Raw genomic sequence first — 19,256 nt, forward strand, 5'->3', positions numbered from 1 at the left:
GTTCCATTTGTGGGTAATCTGCTGGTATATTTATACTCAGTATGGTTGAACTATAAGCTCCAAAGATAGCTAATGTTTAAACAGGCCTCCGCTATAGAAGAGACCTTTTCTAGCTCAGCTTAGCATATCTTTCCATTCGTGGGTAACCTGTTGGTATATTTTTATTCAGCAAGGTTGAACTGAAAATCTAATTTCTATCTCTTTTTCAAAGCAAAGTTAATAATTGGTTGTATTAGTCATACATTAATATTACATTTAATGATGCATATGTGCATTACGCATATAAAGTGCATTTGAATCTTTAATTAATTTAAAGGTATATACCGTACTTTAAAATCACCAATGACTTTGCTGTGACCGGGGTCCTTTAATACCAATTTAATATACTTTGCAACACTGGCAATGATTAAAATTTAGGAACACAGTAAACCACCAGCTTTACTTTTGACTGTTTGACTAACATATATACATTGAGTGTACTGTAGACTTTACATTTCTTAGCACACAAACCGGAAATTTAATAGGATACTATTTATATTATTGTGGTGCTTTTTTGTATAAGTACTTATTAGATACACTCTACTACCACTACTAATAACATACTCACTTACCTACAGGAGTTGATTACTTATATATACACAAATACTCTAATACCTCCTGTTAAGGAGTGATGTATATTTTATGAGGTGCAATTCAGATCAAATTACATAGTCTGAGTTCCAGCAAGTTTTAAACCGTATGTGTGTGAGTGTGCGTGAGTACTAGTCCAGCCGGACTACTACTTTAATATTTTTTTCAAATAAAGTTATTTTGTGTGAATGTAGTTGTCAATTGTATTTCAAAGTATTGAATTTTGATTACACTTATTTTTTGTTTACTCTGATAGTGGGTTTTAGTATTTAACGAAGTCCAGTAACCAACAGTCTTTTTTCTTTGCGTTGCAAAATCTCTCTTTTTTGCATCTCACTGTACATTTTGATGTATATTACTGTTAATGGTTCTGGAACTTAAGGGTCACGATATATAAATAACAAATCTGATTTATCCCTTAAGTTTGGATTAATATAACCCACCCAACCCTCCCTCAAAAAACCTTCCTACAAACCATGGAGAAATGTGTCAGTGGTGTCCCTGCTCCCCCTCTCCCCCCTTTTTAAAAGCTATGCGTATCTTTATATACTTTATACATATGGTATTACAAGGTATTTGATATTTTTTCTGAGGATTTTTACATTTCCACTTGATGGTTAACTCTAAGACCTGGCTCCCTAATATGCGCCCTTATATCCATGCTATCCATAGCGGTAACTAACTGGTATAGCTCTCTGGTATCCCCAGAGAGGAAATGTGTAATTTCTATGACCTGGCTCCCTCATATGAACCCTTACATTCATGTTATCTACATCGGTAACTAACTGGTATAGGTCTCTGGTATTCCCAGAGAAGAAATCTGTAGAGATAAACATAACCTATATTACATATAAGAGAACTAATTTATGATATATGTTAGTTATTCAATCTTTTTTTACTAGCACTGGTAACTAAAAGGTATAGAAAACTTTATCTTTGTATTTTTTATTAGTATTTGGAGATTTATGTGATATATACTAATTATTTATTCTCCATATCTATTCTCTATACAAATATCTGTCTCTCTCAAACAAGCCCTTACACCTAAGTTATCTGGCTCTCTCAAACGAGCCTTTATATCTAAGTTATATATTGCGGTAATTAACTGGTATCAGTCTCTGGTATCCCTTGAGAGGCAAATCTGTGCAGACTAACAGACACCTATATATATCACAGTATTTAACTGGTATAGGTCTCTGGTATTCCCAGAGAAAAAAATCTATGCAGACTACATACATCCCTCACTATATATAGGGGAGCCTTTTGTTGATATAGGCAAGTTATCTATTTTTGATAATTTAAAGGTACAGAAAAATATTTTTTGGCACCTCTCATTGATATTGGAGTACTGCCACAATACAAACTAGCCACTTATATTGGTAATCAAAGGTATAGGCTATTGGCATAACATTTACGCAATTTGTTGGTAACTAACAGGTATAGGTTCCTGGTGTTCCCAGTGATGATATCTATGTAGATAATTCTATAGAAAACGAGCCCTCACATCCATGGTATCCCCAGAGAGAAAATCTGTGCAGACCAGCAGACTACAGACACCTATATATTGCGGTAATTAACTGATATAGACCACAGATATCCCTCCTTATATATAGGGGAACCATTTGGTGATATATGCAAGTTATCCCGTTGATTATAGACCTTGAATACTATTATCGGTAAATCAAAGGTACAGGAAAATATATTTTTTTTTTGGTATCTCTCTTTGAGTTTAGAGTATTGCCACCATACAAATAAATTATTTCTGTCTTTATACCAATATTGGTAAATCCAAAAGTATCCATTCCGGGTATCTCCAGAACAATATAATCACTCACAATACAGGAAATTTATGGTACAGGTCTCTGAGTTACCAGGAAATTATTATTAGGCACATTTTTACCAAGGTGCCTATACCGAAGTGTATTTTTCCACAAGAGTCTATATACCCTCTGATTACTAAATGAATACCTAATTGACTTTGGGATGTATAACAGACAGAAATCCTAGGCCCCCTCATATTTGGGCATTACTTAGGCCGTGATCTTTACACTCTGTTTCACCTAATTAACTCAGCACTTTGTTGTTAAGTAAGGCATATGCGAATTTTAATTGTGTGTATGACCCCACCCTTTTTAAGTTTATGAAGTAAAAGTTAAGTTTTAATTTTCTTTCTCATCCTTGGTCCTCTATATTAACCTACCTGATTAAACGTTACGAGTGTTACATTTGTACTCTTTTTCAGTCTCTTACTGGTTTGTCTAGAATCAATCCCCAGTACAAGCATCATCCCCTTTTGTAAGATATATACTATTTAGTAATCACTAGTATGGGAACGTTTGTTTAAAATTCATTGGTATTCCTTATTACTAGAAAAAAAAGCCTAAATAAAACGTATAATTTATTTTATTATTTTTAATAAAATAATAACATTTATTTAAAAATTATTTTTAAATTAAATTGTTGGTTAAACAACAGAATCTTTTTTGTAGCGATCCACCACTCAGCACAAACAACAAGCTCAACTGTGAAGGATACAGCATCACAAAACAGGATACTTTAACATACTGTATGTAGAAAAGACAAACTTGGAAAAAATAAAACAAAAAACAAAACAAAAAACAAGACAATCTCGTCAGCTTTGAAATTGTGAGACACAACCGTGAGATGAGATACTTTACAAGAACATTAAAGGTACATAATACCCAAATGCCAAATCACTTGAAAGTGCTGCAGCATAACTGTAAAAAACTGACAAGAAAAAATCACCTGAATATCTCTATGTAAAAAAAGAAAATAATTTACCTCAAAATTTCTTCAGCTCACAAGTGTAACTGCTCTGTGAACAGCTATCCTTTAGCTATTGTTCAGCTGTCAGTGGAAAAAACAAACAACAGCCAATCAGCTTAATCAGTTTGCTTTACAGTGATCTCATGAGATTTCACTGAAATCTTGCAAGTCTTAATAGTAAAAGTCTCCCTTGCAAGTCCCAGGACTAGCATCCTGATTGGCAGCTTAAAGTCCCTATACAATGGGTTGTGGCTAGTGAGGAGATTTGGAGGTAAAATATCTTTTTTACCCAGAGATGTTCAGGTGATATTTTCTACTCAGTTTTTATGAAATCTATCTGCCTGGCATTAGTGTAGGGGAAGAACTCCAACCACGCCCCACAACACCCAAAAAAAACCACAGCCAGCCTCTGATTCATGTATGTAAGGTATCTGAGACACCTCTTAACCTATCCAGTACATTTCTATAACAAAACAGGCCATATAATCAAACATACTACCCAATTATAATGAAGAACACTAATCATAACCTTACTCCAATTATCCTTAACTGCATCCGGGCCTTGAAAAAAATAACAGTGACCGTTCTCACTCAACAACAATCCATTATTATCTCTAAATGCTAATTTGCCACCAACTAAGATTAACCCAAGCGGCCACTCTCCAGCAATGAACCCTAGCTAAACCCTGCCTCAGCTGACTATTTTCCATAACTATGACCAAGCTCCACCAAAATTAACCCTAAGTGCAACCAGGCTTATCTACAGACAACAAGGGCAGACAGTGTCATCATCTTAGCATAAAATTTATTGTTTTGTAATTATTATTAACTAAAGCTTATTAGGAAAAGATATGCAGAAGGGTTAACCTTGAGATGTCTGCAGTGTAGATTTCCAGCTCCAAGATTTAGAAAATCAACAATTTTCAGAGTTAAATTAATTGAAAATGGGCAAAATAAATAATTTTGCAAAGTTTTCTTACTATGTGAATCTACACATTTTATGTCAAAATCTCAATAATTTATTGTCCCTTTAATTCCATATCTCACTCTCTCAAAATATTTAAACTATTTTGCTCTGAGTTTAATAATGAATAGAAGAATAGCGTGTTCCTTTTAGGTGTTTTTGTTGTACTTTTGTGCCACTCTGCAAAAAATGTTCCGCCTAAGGAGCACGGCAACTCGGTGTAGCGCAGGCAGCATGTCGCGCCGCACAACATCGGAGGTTGAGGTATGTGGAAAGTAAAATTAGTATAAAAGTACGTTTGATGTCAGCGCATGTCTCTACCTCCTGCTCTCTGGGAGCCAATAGCGGTATACCCCCAGACCGGTGTCCCAGTGGTATGTGGCGGACTATAATCCCTTGGCTATATATACTGTATACATATGTAGGATGTTTTAGGTATAGCCAAATGAAGCACACTTTATTACACAATATTTAATCCAGGCTCAGGGGGAATAGGAAAACAGCACAATTTTCAGACTTCAATTACAAACAGATTAAACAATAAATGTAAATTAATTTTATAATTTGTAATTTTTTTGGAGGTTTAATTTTGAGAATATATATTTTATGAACTATCGTGAATCATGACTAACTAAAAATAAAAGCTATCCTGATGCATATTATAAATAAATAGCATACAAACATACGGCCAGATTACGAGTTTTGCATTATGAGCTGTGCGGTGCTCACTTACCTGCAGCGCTGGTATTACGGGGTTTTACAAACCTGGTGTTAAAAGGAAAGAAGTGAGCGTAGAGCAAAATTGTGCTCCATACCACACTCCAATACCAGCGCTGCTTAAGTCAGCGGTGAGCTGGTCGTACGTGCTCTTGCACGATTTCCCCATAGACATCAATGGGGAGAGCCGGCTGAGAAAAAGTCTAACACCGGCAAAAAAGCAGCGTAAATCTCAGTAACGCAGCCCCATTGATTCCTATGGGGAAACTAAAGTTATGTTTACACCTAACACCCTAACATGAACCACGAGTCTAAACACCCCTAATCTTACACTTATTAACCCCTAATCGGCTGCCCCCGACATCGCAGACACCTACATTATACTTATTAACCCCTAATCTGCCGCTCTGGACATTGCTGCCACCTACATTATACTTATTAACCCCTAATCTGCTGCCCCCAACATCGCCACCACCTACATTATATTTATTAACCCCTAATCTGCCACCCCCAATGTCGCCATAACCTACCTACACTCATTAACCCCTAATCTGCCGCCCCCAACGTCGCAGCCACTATTCTAAATTTATTAACCCCTAAACCTAAGTCTAACCCTAACCCCTCCTAACTTAAATATAATTTAAATAAATCTAAATAAAAATTACTATTATTACCTAAATAATTCCTATTTAAAACTAAATACTTACCGATAAAATAAACCCTAAGATAGCTACAATATAACTAATAGTTACATTGTAGCTAGCTTAGGGTTTATTTTTATTTTACAGGCAAGTTTGTATTTATTTTAACTAGGTAGAATAGTTATTAAATAGTTATTAACTATTTAATAACTACCTAGTTAAAATAAATACAAATTTACCTGTAAAATAAAACCTAACCTAAGTTACACTAACACCTAACACTACACTACAATTAAATAAATTACCTAAATTAAATACAATTAAATAAATTCAATTCAATTAGCTAAATCACACAAAAAAACACTAAATTACAGAAAATAAAAAACAAATTACAAGATATTTAAACTAATTACACCTAATCTAATAGCCCTATCAAAATTAAAAAAAGCCCCCCCAAAATAAAAAAACCCTAGCCTAAACTAAACTACCAATATCCTTTAAAAGGGCCTTTTGCGGGGCATTGCCCCAAAGAAATCAGCTCTTTTACCTGTAAAAAAAATACAAACAACCCCCCCAACAGTAAAACCCACCACCAACACAACCAACCCCCCAAATAAAAGCCTAACTAAAAAAAACTAAGCTCCCCATTGCCCTGAAAAGGGCATTTGGATGGGCATTGCCCTAAAAGGGCATTTAGCTCTATTGCAGGCCCAAAGCCCTAACCTAAAAAATAAACCCACCCAATACACCCTTAAAAAATCCTAACACTAACCCCCGAAGATTCACTTACCGGGAGAAGTCTTCTGGCAAGATGTCCTCAACGAAGCCGGCAGAAGTGGTCCTCCAGACGGGCAGAAGTGGTCCTCCAGATGTGCAGAAGTCTTCATCCAGATGGCATCTTCTATCTTTATCCTTCTGGTGCTGAGTGGCTCCATCTTCAAGACATCCGACGAGGAGCATCCTCTTCTTCCGACGGACTAACGACGAATGAAGGTACCTTTAAATGAAGTCATTCAAGATGGCGTCCCTTAGATTCCGATTGGCTGATAGAATTCTATCAGCCAATCGGAATTAAGGTAGAAAAAATCCTATTGGCTGATGCAATCAGCCAAAAGGATTGAATTTCAATCTTATTGGCTGAACGGATCAGCCAAAAGGATTGAGCTCGCATTCTATTGGCTGTTCCAATCATTGATTGGATCAGCCAATAGGATTTTTCTACCTTAATTTCGATTGGCTGATAGAATTCTATAAGCTAATCGGAATCTAAGGGGCGCCATCTTGGATGACGTCATTTAAAGGTATCTTCATTCGTCGTTAGTCTGTCAGATGAAGAGGATGCTCCGTGTTGAATGTCTTGAAGATGGACCTGCTCCGCGCCGGAAGGAGGAAGGTAGAAGATGCCGTCTGGATGAAGACTTCTGCCCATCTGGAGGACCACTTCTACCCGTCTGGAGGACCACTTCTGCCGGCTTTGTTGAGGACATCTTGCTGCTTGGATGAAGACTTCTCCCGGTAAGTGAATCTTCGGGTGTTAGTGTTAGGATTTTTTTAAAGGTGTATTGGGTGGGTTTATTTTTTAGGTTAGGGCTTTGGGCCTGCAATAGAGCTTAATGCCCTTTTAAGGGCAATGCCCATCCAAATGCCCTTTTCAGGGCAATGGGGAGCTTAGGTTTTTTTAGTTAGCTTTTATTTGGGGGGTTGGTTGTATGGGTGGTGGGTTTTACTGTTGGGGGGTTGTTTGTATTTTTTTTACAGGTAAAAGAGCTGATTTCTTTGGGGCAATGCCCCGCAAAAGGCCCTTTTAAAGGATATTGGTAGTTTAGTTTAGGCTAGGGTTTTTTTTATTTTGGGGGCTTTTTTATTATTTTGATAGGGCTAATCAGATTAGGTGTAATTAGTTTAAATATCTTGTAATTTGTTTTTTATTTTCTGTAATTTAATGGGGTTTCTTTTTGTGATTTAGCTCATTTAATTTATTTAATTGTATTTAATGTAGTTAATTGATTTAATTGTAGTGTAGTGTTAGGTGTTAGTGTAACTTAGGTTAGGTTTTACAGGTAAATTTGTCTTTATTTTAGCTAGGTAGTTATTAAATAGTTAATAACTATTTAATAACTATTCTACCTAGTTAAAATGAATACAAACTTGCATGTAAAATAAAAATAAACTATTAGTTATATTGTAGCTAGCTTAGTGTTTATTTTATAGGTAAGTATTTAGTTTTAAATAGGAATAATTTTTAGCACTTTAGTTATGAGTTTTATGCTACAGCATTGTAGTGTAAAACTCATAACTACTGACTTTAGAATGCGTTAGGAATCTTGGAGGAAGAGGGTGTACCGCTTACTTTTTGGCCTCCCAGGACAAACTCGTAATATCAGCGCTATGGAAGTCCCATGGAAAAAAGGGTTTACAAACTTTACGTAAATTGGTTTGCGGTAAGGCCAAAGAAGTGTGCGGTGCCCCTAAACCTGTTAACGCTGCTTTTTCAGTTTAACGCAAAACTCATAATCTAGCCGATAGATTATTATTGCAGATAAAAACCGTGGGCCAATTAAGTGAGCCAATGAGCAATTTATCCCTATGGATCTGTTATGCATTACTTGCTGATTTCAACTTAAACAGTTTTACATATGTTTCATGTGAAAAACAAGTTTAAAGATAATTTCTGCTATTTCAAAAAAACAATAACGTTTGAGATTTCTTCCTCCTCTCACATTTTGCTTTGATTCTAGTTAAAAAAAAATCTTTTGAGATTATTTGGTTAAAGGGACATGAAACCCGAAAAACGTATTTAATGATTCAGACAAAGAATACAATTTTAAGCAACTTTCCAATGGACTTGTCTAATCTGATTTGCTATATTCTTTTAGTGTTCTTTGTTGAAGAAGCAGCAATGAACTACTGTGAACTAGCTCAACGTATTGGGTGAGCCAATACCATGAAGCATACATGTGCAGTCACTAATCAGCAACTCCTGAGTGTACCTATGTATCCTTTTCAACAAAGAATACCAAAAGAACAATACAAATGAGATAATTGACATAAACTGGAAAATTGTCTAAAATCACATGCTCCATATTGAAAGAAAAAAAAAATGAGATTCATGTCCCTTTAATAGTACAACAATTTTTTTTACTATAATTCCGCAAAAATATGATTACCATTTGTATTCCATTAAAGTAAAACTTTCAGGAAACGGTTTTATGAAAATGTTGTCCATGAAATACTTTCTAGTCCACATTTCCCCAAATTCCTGATGATGTACATACATTATTTTCATTGGATGCTTTCTACAACAGAATACTGATTACAATGTTATCTTTCACAAAGTTTTTCATAAAATGTCACACATTTTAGAAATGCTTCTTTCACCTCTTACAAAGTTTTACATGAAACAAAGACACTTGGAAAAATGTATTGCCATATTTTTTTTCTTCCTACCTCCTAAAGTGTATTGCTTCTTTCCGGTTGTACTTGTATAGACAAGACCTTCATCAGTTTGATAAATCTGATACTCCTTGATTTTACCATTAGGTGTTTTAGGTGTTGACCAAATCAAATGCAATGCGGTAGAGTTCACAGGCAGAATATTTGGTGGAGAAACATCTTGTGGAACAGCTAGTTTAGTAGCTGCAATAACCTTTTTAAAATCAATGACATTAGGTTAAATGTATTATTATATAGGATAACAGTTTGTTAGAGTTTAATATATAATTGCACTATTACAATGATCAATATTTTAACATTAAAAGTATAAACAGATGGAAAAATTTCACATTTAACTTGAAATACAATTAAAAATTCATTATAATATTTGTATTGTCACTAGCATTTAGCACATACAAAGAAAAACTGAATTTTCATCATTTAACTGATTTGTAGACAAAGGGGCCGATTTATCATCGGTCTGTTCCACATGATCCGCTCAGCGGATCATGTCCGACAGACGTTGATGAATGCCGTCAGCATACGTTGTTGGTATGTATCATTGCACAAGCAGTTCTTGTGAAATGCTTGTGCAATGCCGCCCCTGCAGATTTGCTGCCAATCAGCCGCTAGCAGGGGATGTCAATCAACCCGATTGCATGAGATCAGGTTGATTGCTGTCCGCCGCTCAGAGCAGACGGACCAGTTTAGGAGCAGCGGTCTTAAGAAACAGGGGCACCAGCGGCCATTTGGCCCTTGATAATTCGACCCCAAAGCCTTTTGTTTTCTTTTAACACTAAAATATTTAGGGCGAGATTACAAGTGGTGCGGTATATTTGTTTTTCGCGATCGCAAACACTCAGCTAGAGTTAAGCTGTTTGCGCTAGTCGGGTTCTTTGAGCCCTTATAACTTTTTTGTGCAATATTTTTTTTAATAATAGTTATTAGATGGTATTATTATGAGTGTAACTGTACTTTGTAATGTATTTTTTTATGCGTTTTATGAAACTTTTTTGTTTCCGAAATCAGTTAACCACAGATCTGAGATTGCGGTAAGGATTTTGTTTAACTTGTAATATCAGCGAAATTGAAAATGCTTGAGAAAATAAAATGAATGCTTACCTGATAAATTTCTTTCTTTCCGGACATGGAGAGTCCACAACATCATTCCAATTACTAGTGGGATAATCACTCCTGGCCAGCAGAAGGAGGCTAACCCATAACCCCCAGTTATTCGGCCAAAGGGAAATGAAAAAAGAAGATAACACAAAGGTGTAGAGGTGCCTGATGTTTAACACAAAATACTGTCTTTATTAAGGGTGGGGTCATGAACTCTCCATGTCCGGAAAGGAAGATATTTATCAGGTGAGCATACATTTTGCTTTCTTTCCTAAGACATGGAGAGTCCACGATGTCATTCCAATTACTAGTGGGAACCAATTCCCAAACTAGAGGACAAGGAATGAACAGGGAGTGAGAGTAAGACAGGCAGACCTAAACTGAAGGCACCACCACTCGAAGAACCTTTCTCCCAAAAGAGGCCTCAGTCGAGGCAAAAGTATCAAATTTGGAAAAAGTATGCAGACAGGACCATGTTGCCGCCTTGCAAATATGTTCCACAGAAGCTTCATTTTTAAAGCCCAAGAAGAGGAGACAGCCCTAGAGGAATGAGCCATAATTCTCTCAGGAGGCTGCTGTCCAGCAGTCTCATAAGCAAAACGAATCATACTTCTCAACCAGAGGGAAAGAGAAGTAGAAGTAGCCTTCTGACCCTTACGCTTTCCTGAGAAACAAACAAACAGGGCAGAAGACTGATGAAAATCTTTAGTAGCCTGTAGGTAAAATTTTAGAGCACGCACAACATCCAAGTTATGCAAAATACGTTCCTTATGAGAAGAAGGATTATGACAAAAGGAAGGAACAAGAATTTCCTGATTAATGTTTCGATCCGGAACCACCTTAGGGAGAAACCCCAATTTAGTACGATGGACCGTCTTATCCGCATGAAAAATAAAGTAAGGCGAATCTCACTGAAGAGACAAGAGTTCAGAAACTCTGCGAACAGAGGAAATAGCAATAAGAAACAAAATCAAGATAACAACTTAATATCTACAGAATGCATTGGCTCAAACAGAGCCTGCTGCAAAACTCTAAGAACTAGTTTAAGGCTCCAAGGAGGAGCAACAGGATTAAACAAAGGCCTGATTCTGACCAAGGCCTGACAAAAAGATTGAACATCTGGCACATCCGCCAGACGTTTGTGTAAAAGAATAGACAGTGCAGAAATCTGACCCTTCAGAGAATTGACTGACAACCCCTTCTCCAGACCTTCCTGGAGAAAAGACAAAATTCCAGGAATCCTGACCCTGCTCCAAGAGAAGCCCTTCGCTTCACACCAATATAGGTATTTGCGCCATACCTTATGGTAAATTTTAAGAGTAACCAGTTTGCAAGCTTGAAGCATGGTATCAATGACAAAAATCCATGCTTAGCCAAAACTAAGCGTTCAATCTCCAAGCAGTCAGCTTCAGAGAAACTAGATTTAAACGGAGGAAAGGACCCTGAGTTAGAAGGTCCTTCCTCAGAGGTAGCCTCCAAGGAGGAAGAGATGACATCTTTACCAGGTCCGCAAATCAGATATTGCGAGGCCATGCAGGAGCTATTAGAATCAAAGATGCTCTCTCCTGCTTGATACGAGCAATGACTCTTGGAAGGAGAGCAAAAGGAGGAAACAGGTATGCTAGACCAAAATCCCAAGGAACCGCCAAAGCATCTATCAAGGCGGCCTGAGGATCTCTTAACCTTGAACAGTACCTTGGAAGCTTGGCGTTCTGACGGCATGCCATCAGATCCAACTCTGGCATCCCCTACTTGAGGATTAACCTGGAGAACACTTCCGGATGGAGAGCCCACTCCCCTGGATGAAAGGTCTTCTGCTCAGAAAATTTGCCTCCCAGTTGTCCCCTTTTGCAGCTTTTTGTCCATCGGATCCTTAAAAGAAAAGCTATCATCTATAGGAATTGTGGTTCTCTTGGCCAGAGTAGAAATAGTCCCTTCTAGCTTAGGCACAGTGCGCTATGAGTCCTAAATGGAGTCAGCAACAGGAAACATCTTTTCAAAGACAGGAGATGGGGAAAAGGGAATCCCTGGCTTATGTATTCCTGTGCAATGATCTCTGACACACAGTCTGGAACAGGAAACACTTCCACAGAGGAAGGAACATAATGGTATTCATTAAGCTTACTAGATTTTTTAGGGTTGACAGTGACAGAAGAATCAGAGTCCTCCAAAGTAGCTAGTACCTCCTGAAGAAGAAAACGAAGGTATTCAAGCTTAAATTTGAAGTTTACTTCTTCAGAATCAGTCAAATGATTTATATTGTCAGAATCTGAGATCTCCCCCTCAGAAGCTACCAAGGTATCCTCCTCATCTGACTTATGGGGGAGGTCAACCATCGCAGAAGAAGATGGAACAGACACCTTACAATCAGAAATATGGTTAGATTTTCTCTTGCGCTTACCCATGGGAAAAGCAGATAATGCCGCAGATACCACAGAAGATATCTGAGCAGCAAAATCTATAGGCAAATACACTCCTCCAGGAGACTGAGAGGAACCACAGATACCATTGAGGCTTGGGAAGTTTGAGGAGAAAGCTGTGGCATATCCTGAACAGCATTATCCTGAGAGACATTAGGCTCAGAAAAAAAGTAATTTATCTTTAAATCTTAGGGTCTTTTCTAAACATGAGGAACAAAATTGCATAGGCAAAACAATTTGAGCCTCCAAACATAACAAGCATTTATCAAAAGGAACAGACTCCTGTTCACTATCCATAGCTGATAAAGAACCCAAAAAGTAAGGAATGTCACTTTAAGAAGGATAGGTCTTAAACTCTATTTTAGTCCTTCAAAATTTAAAATAAAAATGTAAAATACACCTCTACACCTCAGAAGCTGAGGTGCCCTACCGTAACCTTCAGAAGCTGCACGAAATTAGGACTCTCCAATGATAGGGTTACAGTCGCAACTGAAGAAAAACTCCCAGGAATGACACTGCTCAGAGTTACAAGCGGAAGAGCGGGAGGTCATGTGAGCGACATAAAAAAAACTGTGCATTAAAGTAAAAGCGCGCGATTCTAACTCTGAAGTAAAAAATGGAAAGTAGCCGTTTAAATCATTCCCTAATAAGGCAAACACACAATCCCCTCAACAGAGATCCTTATTGCAATAAATTCATATGGCCATAGGGTCTATATTGCTATTCCATGAAAGCTAATGGAAGCCGTTAACCTCTTAGTCTCTGACATACAAATAGTGCCTGCATACTACCCCAAATGAATCCTCAATAAAGTATTATAATGTCCCATGGAAATGATTGCAGAATTAAAGTATATAGTGCAAGTCTCCAGTACCTAGAAGACAAGTGGCACTTACCTGCCTTTTCAGCTGTCGGACAGAAAGACAGCTCACAAGGTGTGAAAGGACACATAGTCATATCAGAGACCTGTAGAAAAAGAAAGAACAGAGTAACCAACTCTGGCTTTCTATAACTAGGGTAGCAATTATGTTAGAAAACAAAGCAAGGACCACCTCACCACTTTCTACCTGCTTAAAAGCCACCACTACTCTTACTCAAGATATTGACATGGACACGGCTAAACCCCAATCCTTGCTTGCAGGGAAAAGTACCCATAAAAGGAATAAATATCTTCAGACACCAACTTCACATCCTCCATTGACAGAGGCAAAGAGAATGACTGGGGGTTATGGGTAAGGAAAGTAACACTTAACAGCTCTGCTGGGGTGGTCTTTGCCTCCTCCTGCTGGCCAGGAGTTAATATCCCACTAGTAATTGGAATGACTTTGTCACGGATATCAGACGGCTAAGGCGACCCCCCACCCCCCTACAACCTCACCCCTGTTGTTTCTCAGTGGTTTTGGGCTCCTCAGAGCAACCACCATCTCTGGAAGCTGTTTGTTTGCTTTGTGTTGGCTTGTTTTTGTGTTCAGAGAAAAGTTGGTGTATGACCAGGAAAACACTCCTAGGCTGGCCGGGCTCCTGGAACTCCCGGTCGGCTGCCTTACAACGGACACCCGCCTAACCCCTCTCAGGCTGGCCAGGCTCCTGGAACTCCAGGTCGGCCACAGGACAGCAGAACACCCGCTAACTTTAACCCAGGTTGCTCCAGCAACCATGTGCCCCAGAGCTCCGCTCTTTTGGGGATTAGTAACCCCTGGGGAGTACAAGGGGTGGGGGAATTGCCGGAGGATAGCTCCTTTGGGAACTGGGGGTTTTGGACACCCCTAACCCCATAACTTCATTTGACTGTAACTCCGGTCCCCAGTAACGAATCATGCTGATTGACTGTGAAATTTGGAGACCAAGAGCTTTAAAATGACACCCTGGAAGTGCCGCCGCTCCACCGGGATCACCCCGAAACCGCCACCCATATGTATTGGGATTATGTGGGACTGTGGCTCCTATGGAGGTGCCGGGCTGTCTGGAGGGGCGGGAATGGCGGGAAAATAGTGGGATTGTCGAGGGTCTTATCAAGATGAGCTGACTGTATAAAAGGAGTGTGTGTTTTCAATAAAATCAGTTCCTGTCTAACCTGAATGCTAGTGTGTCTAGTTATTTGGGTTGGTTCCAGCTAAAATCACTTTCCGGGGCTACATAGCAGCCTGTTCCAGGCAGCGGAAGGACACTCTGACAGAGCTACCTAGTCTGGTAGCTGGAGTCTGCCACAGGGTGGGACCCTGAGTACTGGTGCTGTCGGGCATCAGGGGTGGCTACAGGCTGTGGTCACTTGCCAGCTACATAGCTGCAGTCGGCAGGGAGGAAGCAGGACCCGTTTGGCGGAGCTACCCATTTGGGGTAGCCGGGGGTATCCGTCACAGACTTCATGGACTCTCCATGTCTTAGGAAAGAAAAGACGATATTGCTTGTGCAAAACCGTTTGTGCCTCACTAATCTAGCCCTTAAATTTGTAGGGTTCAAAATATGATTGCACTATCAAAAGTATCAATATTTTAACATTAAAAAGTATAAACAGTTGGAAAATTCTCACATTTTACTTAAAAAAACAATGCAAGATAAAAATCATTATAATATTTTTATTTTCAGTAGCATTTAGCAACTAAAGGAGAAGCTGAATTTTCATCATTTTAACTGAAAAGTTGACAAAGCATTTTTATTTATTTTTTGCCATCCAAATATTTTACCAACTTTTGAATTTATTTGAATACATTTATAACAATAAGTGCTCATACTTGGTGTATTGCATAAGGTTTATATTACTTTCAGAGGGAGATTTTGAGATCACTTTTGAATTAATTTGACACATGCACATTGTATCTCATCCTGTGGGTACTTAAATTACAACTGCATAGAAATCACTGTCTGCTTCTGATATCTTTCACTTGTTACTACTGAAACTGGGAACTCTTACCAGTCAGACAGACATGTTTAAGATATTTTGAGTAATATTATGTACGTTTTTATAACTTTAATAATATATTTTTAAATAAAGAAATGTATTTTGATATGCCTTTTAACTGTTTAAATTTAAAGTATATAAGATCACTGTTTTGAACGTACAAAATATAATTCTCCAACAATATTTAAGTAGAGTCTTGGGTAGACAAATATATCAACGGACATCCATTATTGGAAGAGGAGCACAGACTGTTTTGCATTAGTTTTGTTTAATTATCAAATTCAAGGCCATTGCAATCTAATAGAAATACATCAAAATGTTTGATATTGTGTATTTATTTAAATAACTTTACACCTTTTAACCAGAGCTAGTTTGCATTAGTAAAATATGAGAATAGTATTCCAATCCTTAAAAATGCTTATGAGTAGCTTTTCTCATGGTTTCCAAACTTTACTATTTCAACAGTTTGGGCCTCTGGTAAATATACCTGAGCCTCATTTAAATGACATTTTGGCTACACACTTTCTTTTTTTAACGCAGAAGGTTTTGTATATACTCAATTAGTATTAAAATTAACACATTTTTGTGTTTCCTAAAAAGGTAAAAACAAATCTCAAATTGTACTTTTTAAAATTTTACATAAAAAAATGTGTTTTTTCCAATACCCAACACGATTACTTTAGAGACCAGCCTAGAGTCATTTAATGATTATCAAACTACTTTAGAAGTCATTTGTACATCATCAGACCTCATCAGACTTGTAAAGTCATTAGCTAATTTAAGAAATTCTGGGTGATGACTTCAGGATGATTAGCAGATTACCTTACTGATTACTTGACAAGAATGAACAGCCATTGAATGACTCTAGAGTCATCTCATTTAAATATTTGGGCCTGCGGGCATACTTCAGGATGGCTTCTGATGTCTAGTCTGGAGTCATCGATTACTTTAGAATGTCTTCAGGAACATCATCCTTTTTGACTTGGGTCTGTAGCATTGGTTGTTTTAACAAACATTTTAATTTATGAAGTTATGCAAAATAATGCACACAATATGAATTGGTTACTGGCAAAGTTAAAAAAAAAAACTGCTTTCAAACATACTATACAGACATCATTATTTATACTAAATTTCTATATTTTTCGTTCCAACTAACTTCTGTGTAGACGGCTCAGGTATAAGTATGCAGAGTTTAAGAAAAACAGTTTTTCGTGTTGTATTAACTAGTAGATCTGATAGCTTAGATAATTAAAATGACAGGGCTTGAGATGGATTGATATGTCATAGAAAAGAAAAAATCAATTAAATTTAAAGTTTTCTGCTTTAAATGGAAAGTTATAATAAATTGAAATAGGGGCCAGAATGAGAGAAAATAATGAATCAATCCTTTACTCTAAAATAAAGAAGTAATATATAAATGTAAAACAAATTCGTTGTTTGCTTTGAGGGATTTCATTTCTTGTAAAGAAGCTTCACCTTTTTTTTCTTGCTGTTTGGTGTAAGCACAAGTGAATGGTAATTTCTCCACTTTTATATAGAGAAGTCTATTTTTTAGTTTTCACAATGTTTTAGGGAAACTTACCTTATCACTTTCTAAACAGCCAGCAGCTGTGCATGCTCTAAGCTGGTAGACGTATTCAATAAATGGACGAATTCCTCTTTTGTCTTTGAAACTTTGTTCCTGACCCCTAAATATCTCTATTCCATCACGAACAACAATATAATGAACAACACCTACAGTAAAAAAAATATGTTTCTGTAAAAAAATAATTATCTGCTTAATCATTGATATAATATATTGGTTACTATTGTTTAATATTAATTCATCTGAACAGGATACTTTTTGAGAAAACACTATTTCAATAATACTATTCTAAATTATGAGTTTCAGAGCTACAATTAAATTAGCATATTTATATGGGTGTGTCAGGGTTTTTTCCCTGTTGTGTTTGCCATGTGCTGCTGGCAGCCATTTTACTCACCTCTCTGGCTGTTGCTCAATTCCTGCACTTCCTTTTATGGTCAGACTGGTGTGCATAATCCATGTGAGACAGGATGCAGTCTCAGAATTGTGATGTCATCACTTATTATTTAAAGGGCCTCTGCTCAGTATGCTTTGCCTTTGCATTGTATCAGACCTGTTTGTGAGAGTTCCTGTGTATTATCTGGCTGCCTGACGTCCTTCCTGGTTCCTGATCCCTGGCTTGTTCCTGACTCTGCTGTTTTCCTTGTTCCTGATTCCGGCTCGTTTGACTATTCGCTTTGGCTCCTGACTCGGCTCGTCTGACTACCAGCTCTAGTTTTGATTCCTGGCTTGTTTTTTGACTTGTGGACTTTTTAATTATTTTTTGCTATTAATAAAGGTGTGATTATTTTTGCACTTCTCGTCTCAGTCTGATTCCTGGCACCCTGACATTACGCAAAGGCCATGAATCCTGATGGTGCTAATAATCCACCTTTACCTGCCATCATTTCCAGGATGGATGTACAGGATCACCGCTTGGATCAATTTGCACTAGCCCTGCAAACCCTGCTGACTTGCACTGCACATTTGGACCAAAGTGTCCCGCAAGTTATGGCTGCTCCTGTTTCCGCTGCTGCACCTATGCCTACCAGGAGCATGTCCAGTTCTGCACCTCTACCTCAGCGATATGGATGCGATCCTATTCAGTGCAGAGGGTTTTGAACCAGGTGGGCATTTACTTTGAGATGTTACCTCAGGCGTTTTCCCTCTGACAGAGCTAAGGTGGGATTTCTCATCTCGTTACTCTCTGACACAGCTCTTGCCTGGGCTAATCCCTTGTGGGAGACTAATAAACCAGTGATTTCAAATTACCCTGAATTTGTGGCTTCCTTTCGAAGGGTATTTGATGTTCCGGCTCGCTCCTCCTCTGCTGCTAAACGACTCATGTCCATTCAGCAAGGTACAAGATCTGTTGCTCAGTATGCTATTGAGTTCCGTACGCTTGCCGCACAGGTAAGTTGGAACAATGAAGCCCTTGTTGCCGCCTCCTTTCATGGGCTCTCTGATGCGATTAAAGACAAAGTTGCTGCCAGAGATTTACCAGAGGATCTTGAGGCATTGGTGTCTTTTTTTATCCTAATTGACATCAGACTCAGAGAGAGGCCCTCTTTCAAGGAGCGCTTGCGGAAGCCTCCTATTCCATTGTCTCCTACGTGTTCGTTCCCACCCATGCCTCCCTCTCCTCCCATGCCTCCTGGTCCCGAGTCACCAGGTACTGCTGAGCCGATGCAGCTGGGATTCACGTGTCTGTCCACAGCGGAGAGGGCCTTTAGGAGGAGGGAGGGGCTCTGCCTCTATTGTGGGTTACAGGGTCACCTTTTGAACTCTTGTCCTACACGGCCGGGAAACGCTCACACCTAAGGTCCTGTCGGGGGCAGACCTTGGGTGGTTTATCCTCGTCCCCGGAACCGCTTAAGGAGAAACCTTTGGTCATGGTTGTCCTTTCCTGGGTGGACTCCTCCATAGTCACCCAGGCTCTTGTTGACTCCGGTGCTGCGGGCTATTTCATTGACAGTGCTTTTGTATCAAAGCACTCCATTCCTGTTTTGCCTCTGTCTGTTCCGCTTGCTATTGAGGCCATTGATGGCAGGCCCCTTCAGCCCGCACTCGTTACTCACGAAAC

The 19,256-nt window shown here is 38.3% G+C and overlaps 1 protein-coding gene across 1 annotated transcript in view; it reads right to left on the reverse strand.

Moving 5' to 3' along the window:
• Positions 1-19,256, reverse strand: part of USH2A (usherin) — a 2,188,359-nt gene that overhangs the window by 544,143 nt on the left and 1,624,960 nt on the right. Inside the window, exons 62-63 of the mRNA XM_053712759.1 lie at positions 17,192-17,343; positions 9,187-9,385 (exon numbers count right to left, since the gene is read on the reverse strand). Coding sequence (XP_053568734.1) covers positions 9,187-9,385; positions 17,192-17,343 — 351 coding nt within the window. The remainder of the gene's footprint in view (positions 1-9,186; positions 9,386-17,191; positions 17,344-19,256) is intronic.

This window comes from Bombina bombina, chromosome 4 (genome assembly GCF_027579735.1).
Source record: "Bombina bombina isolate aBomBom1 chromosome 4, aBomBom1.pri, whole genome shotgun sequence".
Taxonomy (NCBI): Eukaryota; Metazoa; Chordata; class Amphibia; order Anura; family Bombinatoridae; genus Bombina; species Bombina bombina.